The 9,268-nt window shown below is 53.9% G+C and overlaps 1 protein-coding gene across 1 annotated transcript; it reads left to right on the top strand.

The window, feature by feature from the left end:
* FN3KRP (fructosamine 3 kinase related protein) lies at positions 1–8,632 on the top strand. Its single transcript, XM_080679651.1, has 6 exons — positions 1–223; positions 4,376–4,527; positions 4,910–5,001; positions 5,470–5,552; positions 7,023–7,145; positions 7,387–8,632. Exons 1-6 carry the CDS (start codon positions 83–85, stop codon positions 7,720–7,722), a joined length of 927 nt encoding a protein of 308 aa, XP_080535777.1. The 5' UTR covers positions 1–82; the 3' UTR covers positions 7,723–8,632.
* The last annotated feature ends 636 nt before the right edge of the window (positions 8,633–9,268 follow it).

The following is a 9,268-nucleotide window of genomic DNA, read 5'->3' as shown; positions in this document are numbered from 1 at the left end:
TAACTGCGCTTCTCCTAGTCCCCAGGCCTCTCCGCGCCGTCGCTGGCTTGTCCGCGCCACCTCAGGCGAATCCGCAGGGAACATGGAGGAGCTGCTGAGGCGGGAGTTGGGCTGCAGCTCCGTCAAGGCCACGGGCCACTCAGGGGGCGGGTGCATTAGCCAGGGTCAGAGTTACGACACGGACCGAGGACGCGTGTTTGTGAAAGTGAACGCCCAGCCGGAGGTCAGGGCCGCCGCGAGCCGGGCGGGCCGAGAGGGCGGGGGGCGGGGTCCGCAAGCCGGGGCATTGAGGGCTGGGGTAGAGGCTCGAGGGCGGGGGCCCTGGCCTGAGGGCTGGGGCGGGGCGGGGACCGGCGCAGCCCGTGGCCTCAGAGTGGGGGCACTTGGTGACCCGGCTTTTCCGTCCGGCCGTGCCTGGGCGCTTCTGGGGTCGGCACCGCCAGCTCAGCCCGGTGTGGCCACTTCAATCCCAGGGAGTTGTCAAACCGTCCAGGCCCTTCCTTCCCTGTGCGGTGTGGACGGTGAATGCCCGTCCAGGGCTTCCTCCCCTGTGCGGTGTGGACGGTGAATGCCCGTCCAGGCCCTTCCTTCCCTGTGCGGTGTGGACGGTGAATGCCCGTCCAGGCCCTTCCTCCCCTGTGCGGTGTGGACGGTGAATGCCCGTCCAGGCCCTTCCTCCCCTGTGCGGTGTGGACGGTGAATGCCCGTCCAGGCCCTTCCTCCCCTGTGCGGTGTGGACGTGGGTGCCCGTCCAGGCCCTTCCTTCCCTGTGCGGTGTGGATGTGGGTGCCCGTCCAGGCCCTTCCCTGTGCGGTGTGGACGTGGGTGCCCGTCCAGGCCCTTCCTCCCCTGTGCGGTGTGGACGTGGGTGCCCGTCCAGGCCCTTCCTTCTCTGTGCGGTGTGGACGGTGAATGCCCGTCCAGGCCCTTCCTTCCCTGTGCGGTGTGGACGTGGGTGCCCGTCCAGGCCCTTCCTCCCCTGTGCGGTGTGGACGTGGGTGCCCGTCCAGGCCCTTCCTCCCCTGTGCGGTGTGGACGTGGGTGTCCGTCCAGGCCCTTCCTCCCCTGTGCGGTGTGGACGTGGGTGTCCGTCCAGGCCCTTCCTCCCCTGTGCGGTGTGGACGTGGGTGTCCATCCAGGCCCTGCCTCCCCTGTGCGGTGTGGACGTGGGTGCCTGTCCAGGCCCTTCCTTCCCTGTGCGGTGTGGACGGTGAATGCCCGTCCAGGCCCTTCTCTGTGCGATGTGGACGGTGAATGCCCGTCCAGGCCCTTCCCTGTGCGGTGTGGACGTGGGTGCTGCGGTTGGCTTCTTCGTGACCATGTGCTGCTGCTTTGAGAGAATGTGCATTTGTCGAGGTTTGGACCAGAACACAGGTAGCTGAAGCCTCGTGTCCTGGGGTCTCCTTGGACTTCCAGAGATCACCCCGTTCCTGAGCCATTGAAATAATGTAGGTCTGCCTCACTCGGTTGGGGCTGCTGAACCCACACAGACTCGGTGGTCTGAACAACAAACATCTATTTTTCCCATTTCTGGAGTCAGGGAGCCCAGGCTCAAAGCGCCGGCAGAAAGAGAGACGGGTGCACCCAAGGCGTCCTCCTTGGGGAAGGCTGGGAGTCCTGGGCCGCTGAGGGTGCCAGTCCCACCGGGAGGGCCCACCTCCTGCCACCATCACCCCAGGGTTAGGTCTCCACATAGAAAAGTCTTTTATGCATTTTTTTTTAATGCTTTACCTTTTAGGAGGTGAAAATGTCTTCTTCCAGACTTCTCAGAAAAGAACTCTTTTTAAAAAAATATATATTTTATTGACTTTTTACAGAGAGGAAGGGAGAGGGAAAGAGAGTTAGAAACATCGATCAGCTGCCTCCTGCACACCCCCCACTGGGGATGTGCCCGCAACCAAGGTACGGGCCCTTGACTGGAATCGAACCCGGGACCCTTGAGTCCGCAGGCTGACACAAACTTTTTAAACAGGGGCCCAGTTCACTGTCCCTCAGACCGTTGGAGGGCCGGACTATAGTTTAAAAAAAAAACTATGAACAAATTCCTATGCTCACTGCGGGCCCGGGAGGAGCCGGCTGCTAAGCAGGACAGGCAGCGGCACCCGGCGGGCCGGATCCATGTCCTCGGCGGGCCGCATGTGGCCCGCGGGCCGTAGTTTGAGGACGCCTGCCTATCCACTGGGCCACACCGGCCAGGGCAGAAAAGACCTCTTAGCTGCTCTCCCGTTACCCTTCTTACACCTGAGCATTGCCTGCTTGTGTCACCTCCTGATTGTTCTTATCTGTCCTCCGCACACCGTGTCATTGGCTTATTTGTAGCACCAGCCCTTTCACCGTGCTCGGCGCTGGAGCAGCAGTGTTCTCAGGACCGAGTCGCTGGCGATGTTTGTGAGGGAGCCTTGTGTTCACAGGTCCTCCTTCACCTCTGCCTGCATTAAAAAAGCCACCCCCTTCCTCTTCAAAACCAGTGCTCTAGGGCAAAATACAGCAGGGTCCAGTCTCTCTTTATCTTCTAGAGAGAATGCTTGAAAATTCTTAAGACACAGTTCTTTTTTAAAATTTTTATTGATTTGAGAGAAACTTCAATTTGTTGTTCCACTTGTGCATTCATTGAATGATTCTTGTATGTGCCCTGACCAGGGGTTCGAACCCACAACCTTGGCATATAGAGATGACACTAACCAACTGAGCTACCTACCTGGTCAGAGCAAGACACTGTTCTTATCTTTCTCTTCAGTGACTGTAGCTCTTGATGGTAGTATCATAATATTTATAAAGTGTTTAGAATGGATTATGTGTTAGCTGCTAACTTAGTTAATCGTGGCAGCAAGCCTATGATATTGGTACTATTATTAACCCCATTTTACAGATGAGGAAACAGGCACAGAGAGCTTAAGTAACTTGCCAAAGGTCACAGAATTAGTGACTATGAGAACATGTAGAAGAATGTCCATGGAAGCACAGTTTGTAATAGCCCCCAATTGGAAGCCCAGCTGTCCATCAACAGTAGACTGGATGAGCACACGATGAGGAAGGATCTGACTTGGCAACAGGTGCGGGTTAGTGTGCCAAGCAGAGGTGACGCGGAGAGTGGAGGCTTCGAGGCTGGAGAAAGCAGGCAATCTTGAAGAACGCAAAGGAAGGCTGTAATCCGGGAGCACAAGGGGTGTGTGTGCATTAAGTGTAAGGAGTGGGGCCCAGGTAGGGCCCTGGATGAGGATGGGCGAGTGGGCGGGGTCAGGTCCTGTGGGACATGCAGGGTGTAGGCAGAGGTGGTAACTCAGGGTGTGTTCCAGGGTGGGATTTGCCTTCTTAAGCATTTACTTCAGTTTGGTGAGCAGGGAGCCCAGGGGAGGATGGTCACTGCAGTCCAGGGGGAACAAGGACTTTTGGACTAGGATGGAAAAGGTGTTCAAGATGATACAGTTTCCAGTGCTAGTAGGAGATGTCCTAGAACTCGGTGGTCCATTCAGATGAAAAGTGACCACAGGTTCCTGGCATATGCAGACCAGAGGGCCACCTGCATCTGCGGGCTCAGGTGTTGTTACCAAGCAAGGACTTGCTGCCCGATGTGCACAGAAGCCAGTGCTATGGCATTGGCTTTTGATAAAAGAAAAGGCTTTATTGCTCAAGTGGCAGTGAGACAGGGCTCAAATCTGTCTCCCCGATTGCGGGTTTGGGTGAAATTTAAGGGGTTAGGGAAGGACTGGCCAGCCTGCGGAAGTGCTGCAGGGCAGGTTTCAGTTGAAAGCTTCAGCACTGTGTCCTGGACAGTGGACCAGTGACTGAGTTCCAGTCAAGTCCCAGGTCTTTGGTTCGGTGGGGCGGGGGGGGGGGCGGGGGGGGGGGCGGTGGTGCAGGGCACACTTTGGTTCTGGGTATTACTGAAAGTCAAAATTCTCTCCTCTGAGCATACTTGTGCATGACATGCAGTTTTGTTCTGTTGTCCCTGGAAAACAAGTCAGTATCTTGTTAGAACTAGGTAAGGCCAGTGTGAGCTGGTTCTGTGGTTGCTGTGGGACAGGACTGTGTTTGAGGTACCACTGAGGGTGACCTATATACACAGTCCAGCCCTGCACCAGGCACTTAGTGGAATATTAGGAGCTGACTTCTCCCCATCTGGAGGGAGTTTGGACTCAGTGATAGCATAACAGTGTAGTCCAACGCTGCAGAGTACCATCGACTCCTGTGCAGCGTCAGGACGTATAATCTGCTCTACAGAAAACCCCAAAATCTGTCTGTCTGTCTGCTGACTCTGCGGTCAGGGCAGCCTTGGTTTAGAATTGTAATGCCTGAGAAAACTTGTCTACCTGGAACCTTTCCAGAAGTGATCTCGCTCGCTCTCCTTCCCCTCCTCCATTAATTTTCCTGACAGGCTAGAAGAATGTTTGAAGGTGAGATGGCCAGTTTAACTGCCATCCTGAAAACAGACACAGTGAAAGTGCCCAAACCCATCAAGGTCCTGGATGCCCCGGGAGGCAACAGTATGCTAGTGATGGAGCATTTGGACATGAGGTATCTGAGCAGGTACGTCTTGGCACCTTCCCCTCTGGTTGGCTTTGGTTTTCTTCTGAGTGGTTCCTCCATACCCGAAGCTTGCACTTGGGGTATAACTTTGTGGGATGTGATACAAGGAACCCACCACCCACACACAATGAGTACCCTGCAAGCAAAGGCGACTGGAAGGGGATCTCTCAAGGTGAGATGCTCAGAGGACTTGGCTGCAAGCTCAGATGAGGCTGGGAAAGACCGTCTACTAATGAGGGCCCATCCGCTCCCTCTTGCTTCACCAAAACAGACTTTATATCCTCAAAATGTGTGACTTCCTGTATGTGGCCCGAGCCCTTTCAGGTGGATGAAGTAGCCTCATGTGTGTCACGCGTTCAGTTGCTGCCTTTTGGTTTCGCAGTCATGCTGCCAAGCTTGGAGCCCAGCTAGCAGATCTGCACCTAGAGAATAAAAGGCGTGGAGAGACGCTGCAGCAGGAGGCCAGCCGAGTGGGTATGACGTCTGTGGGCCAAGAGGGACCCACCTGGAGGAGGACATTGGGCTCTTATGGGTGTCTGGGTGGGGTTATGCCACAGCCATATGAGTGCGGGTCAGACCTGGGTTGATGCCAAAGGAAAGGAATGTCAACCCCAAGATGCATGTTTGGGGTGCGGTGAACACAGTGAACGCAGTTTGTCTGCCATAAATGGCAGCTGCGAGCCATTCTGTGCTGGGCATCCTCCGGGCACCATCTGCTGTCTCTCCTGGGAAGCAGTGGGTGGCCTGACTGTTAAGTGTGACAGAACAGGCTCTGGTTCTGGGTCCTGAGGGTGGGTGGAGACCAGGGCCCTTTTGTCTCTGGGTGGGACTCAGGTGGAGAAGGCACGCCGACATCAGGTCTCAAGCTATGCTGAGCTCCAAGAAGAGGGCCGAGGGAGCAAGGCAACTAGTTGTCTGTCCTGTTTTTCTTTTGCTTCCAAGGGAGAGGAGGTGGGCAGGCGGAACGGCCCTTTATAGACCAGTTTGGGTTTGACGTGGTGACGTGCTGTGGATATCTCCCCCAGGTGAGTGATACCTGCACTTTCCTCCATCTTCCAACTGGGAAAGCTGTTCAGAAACAGCTGGGAAAGCACGCCCTCTCCCTTTTTGGTGAAATTTAGTAAGTCTTTGCTCCCTTTCTTTTTTTGCTAATTTTTAAGAGGTTGACATGAGCTTTACCCCTTCCTGGGCTGTGTAAGCTCAGAGAAACAGAGAAGGCCAGCAAGTTAGAATGCTGGATTTCAAGGTGGGTAAAAATTAGAAAACTTTTAAATGTTTTATTTTAAATAGTACGCTCTCAGAGGTGGCAAAATGAAAAGGGATGGTAACTTTCAGTTTTATGGTTTTACGGTTGGCTCCCCTGGGAATTCTCCTTGACGCCCGCAAACGCAGAGTGGTTAGGGTGGTGGGTGTGCTCTCAGCGAAAGGCAGGTGGCTCCTTGGAAGGGATTTGCTGTAGAAGACTTTCGGGGACTGTGGTGGGCATGGGTGCAGGAGACACTATTCTGATTCTGAAATGTTTTGGAGGTTGTCCAGGAACTGCATGGGGTGGCAAGTGGCTGACAGCTGTGCCTCCTGTTCCATGCTGCTCTGGGGGTGTCTCAGCTGGCTCCGCTCCTCTCTCTCCCACCTGTAACTTGCTGGCTGGTTGTGTGCACATGTGCACATATGTCAGGGTGCATTTGTGTGAGAGTATAGGTGTGCGCACATGTGTGAGAGTATGTGTATGTGTTGTGAGTGAGTGCACTTTGTGAGCGTGATACTCTGTCATTTGGCATCACATACTGCCCCTGTGCTGCCCTGCTCTTGTGTATGTCTGTCTTGCCCCCCCAACCCTCATGGTCAGCACCTGTGGCCTGGATGTCCTCTCAGTGGTCTTTTTGAACAGGGTTCCACGTGACTTCCCATGTTACCACTCTTGAGAGGGCAGTGCCAGCTGCTTGGGAGGGGCCGAAGAGGGGTCCTCTGTGGCCAGGTGGATGGACAGAAGTGAGCCACAGGGTCAGAGAAGGCCAGCCAGCTCTGGCCTCTGTGCTCCTGTGTGAGTATAGATCGAAAGAAAACATCCCAAGGCAGGAAGAGATTAACCAAAGAACTTGTATGCATGTGCGCATAGCATAGCCGAGGACACAGACAATAGTGCAGTGAGGGCCTGGGGAGGGGGCGGGAACGGAGTGGAGGGTGTCAATGGGGGGAAAATGAGGACATTTATAATACTTTCAACAATAAAGATAAGTTTAAAAAAAGAAAGAAAACATCCCAGAGCTCATCAGAGGGACCCTGTTGCTCTGCACGGGAAGGGCCCCTTGCTTCCCATTGCTCCTAGGATAGGCTCTAAGGTCCCACCTGTCCACAAGGCCCCAGGGATCCCATCAGCTCCCACGCCCGTCCCTGCAGCAGTCTCTAGCAATCAGTCCTTCCCACTTTGGGGTACCTCCTTCAGCCCTGGCATGTGCCTCTGAGCTCGGCTTTCTCCTTTGCTGTCACTTGTGCAGGTGAATGACTGGCAGAAGGACTGGGTTGCATTCTATGCCCAGCAGCGCATTCAGCCCCAGATGGACATGCTGGCGAAGGGGTCTGGGGACAGAGATGCCCTTGAGCTCTGGTCTGCTCTGCAGGTAAGAGAGCCCCACTGCACCCTGTGCCCACCATGCCCTGCAGCCCCACCAGGGAGAGGTGGCAGGCCAGGTACAGCACTGAGATGTGGGTCTGATAGGAGGTGGGGGGGCCCGGCCAGTCGGATGGCAGTAGGTCACCCTGCCTGAGCTATGCATGGCCATGCGCAGCCACACGTGGAAGAGCGTGCCCCCCTCCCACATGCTTTGCTCGTTTCGCTGAGGTTGCCTTTCCTCCTCGCAGTTGAAGATCCCTGATCTGTTCCTTGATCTGGACATCGTCCCAGCCCTGCTCCACGGAGACCTCTGGGGCGGAAACGTAGCAGAGGATTCCTCTGGGCCCATCATTTTTGACCCAGCTTCTTTCTATGGCCACTCGGAATATGAGCTGGCCATAGCCGGCATGTTTGGGGGCTTTAGTAGCACCTTCTACTCTGCCTACCACAGCAAGATCCCCAAGGCCCCTGGATTTGAGAAGCGCCTGAAGTTGTATCAGCTCTTCCACTATTTGAACCACTGGAATCATTTCGGATCAGGGTATAGAGGGTCCTCCCTCAACATCATGAGGAACCTCATCTAGTGAGCTTGTTCTGCTCCGGAGGGAGGCCTGTGCGAGGAGCCTGCCGGAGCCTTAGGTTCAGATGTACCAGATCCTAACCCTCTGGTTCCCCCACAGTCCTCTTCTTCAAGGTTCTGTCCCATTTCTTCACACACCTGGAGAGGCTTCAGACCACCTTTCCAAGCCTTGGAGAGTATGTAACATCTCAGAAGAAAGGTATTGTCATCCGAAAGCTGTACGTTTCGTTAGACTTCATGGTTGGATGACCCATACTAGTAATGTGAACAGAGGGACCTTGCAGTGTGGGCCATGTCAAACCAAACAACTGCCCCAAAGGTAGAGGAGGGACGTGGCCAGTGCGCCACGCACTGCTGCTGCGGGCACCTTCGCACCATCCCCTCCCGTTTTGCCTCCAGGAATGACTCGAGTTCAGGATGATGCTTCTCGATGGCTGAGGTGTAGTCTAGGCACAAAACTGTCTTACTAGGAGCATCTTACAATGCCCATTCCCCAAACTGAGACATTCCCTTTGCTTTCTCTGTGACCTCTGGACCAGCCGCAGGCTGAGCAGGTCTGGAAGTGATTTGGGGAGTGGCCAAACTGCCAGCTTTGGGGTGTCCTTACTAGATTCAGGAGCCACTGAATCTACTTCACACCCCACCTTGTCTGCCACTCCCTCAGCGTGCCGAGTGTCATTCCTTTGCTTCAGATACGCCCGCACTAAGCCAGTGTTTCCCCCTTCGTCTTGCAGGGATGAGGAACGGTCATGAATGGCACTGATGCTAACAAATGCTTTTGTGTAAACTTCCAGTGGTTTCAATGATGCAAGGCACCATTTCCCTCATTTAAACCATAATTCAATGTTTTTCCTAGATATTTGCCAAGAAGCCTTTGTAATGTGTTACTGTAATAAATTGTTTCTTAAAGAGCAATTTTTTTCCTTGACTTTGTTGAATAAGAGAGTAGCTTCAAACTAAGGGCAGGTGTAGCCTGAGGTCATTCTAATATTTTACTCAGATGCAGTTTAACTGCTGTTCCTAGTCACCCTGTGAGATTTGTGAACACTGAGGGGATGTTCCGAAAGCAACTGTCGGATTGCATTTTGAGGAAGAAGCCCATTTGTGGCCACCGACTAGGTCTGGGATGGGGCTGGGAGCATCAGTGTTAGGACACTGGTGGTCTCCTGGAGGTTGGTGGGGAGGATAGATTCATTTTTTCTCCTCTGCTTTGTGTGGGAAGGGAGAGGGGACTGTGACTTTAAGAGCTTGTGGTTGTCGAACTTTCAAACCTAGTAATTCCTAGACTACTATGTTTTGAGGTTTTAGCTTTTTTTTTCCTGATCCTGGGGAAACTGTTAACTGTCTCCGAGGGAAAGGGTGCCGAGCCAGCTTCTGATGATGGCACGTGTGCTGTTGTACTCTTTTTCTAAAATTTTTATTCATTTATTTTTTTTAATCCTCACCTGAGGATATTTTCCATTGATTTTTAGAGAGAGTGGAAGAGGGAAAGACAGAGAGAAACATTGATGTGAGAGAAACACATCGATTGGAGCCCAACCAGGCCTGGG

This window comes from Plecotus auritus, assembly GCF_963455305.1.
Source record: "Plecotus auritus genome assembly, chromosome: 7".
In the NCBI taxonomy this organism is placed as follows: domain Eukaryota; kingdom Metazoa; phylum Chordata; class Mammalia; order Chiroptera; family Vespertilionidae; genus Plecotus; species Plecotus auritus.
Note: the sequence above shows the minus strand (reverse complement) of the source record. Positions and strands in the feature narration are given on the sequence as shown.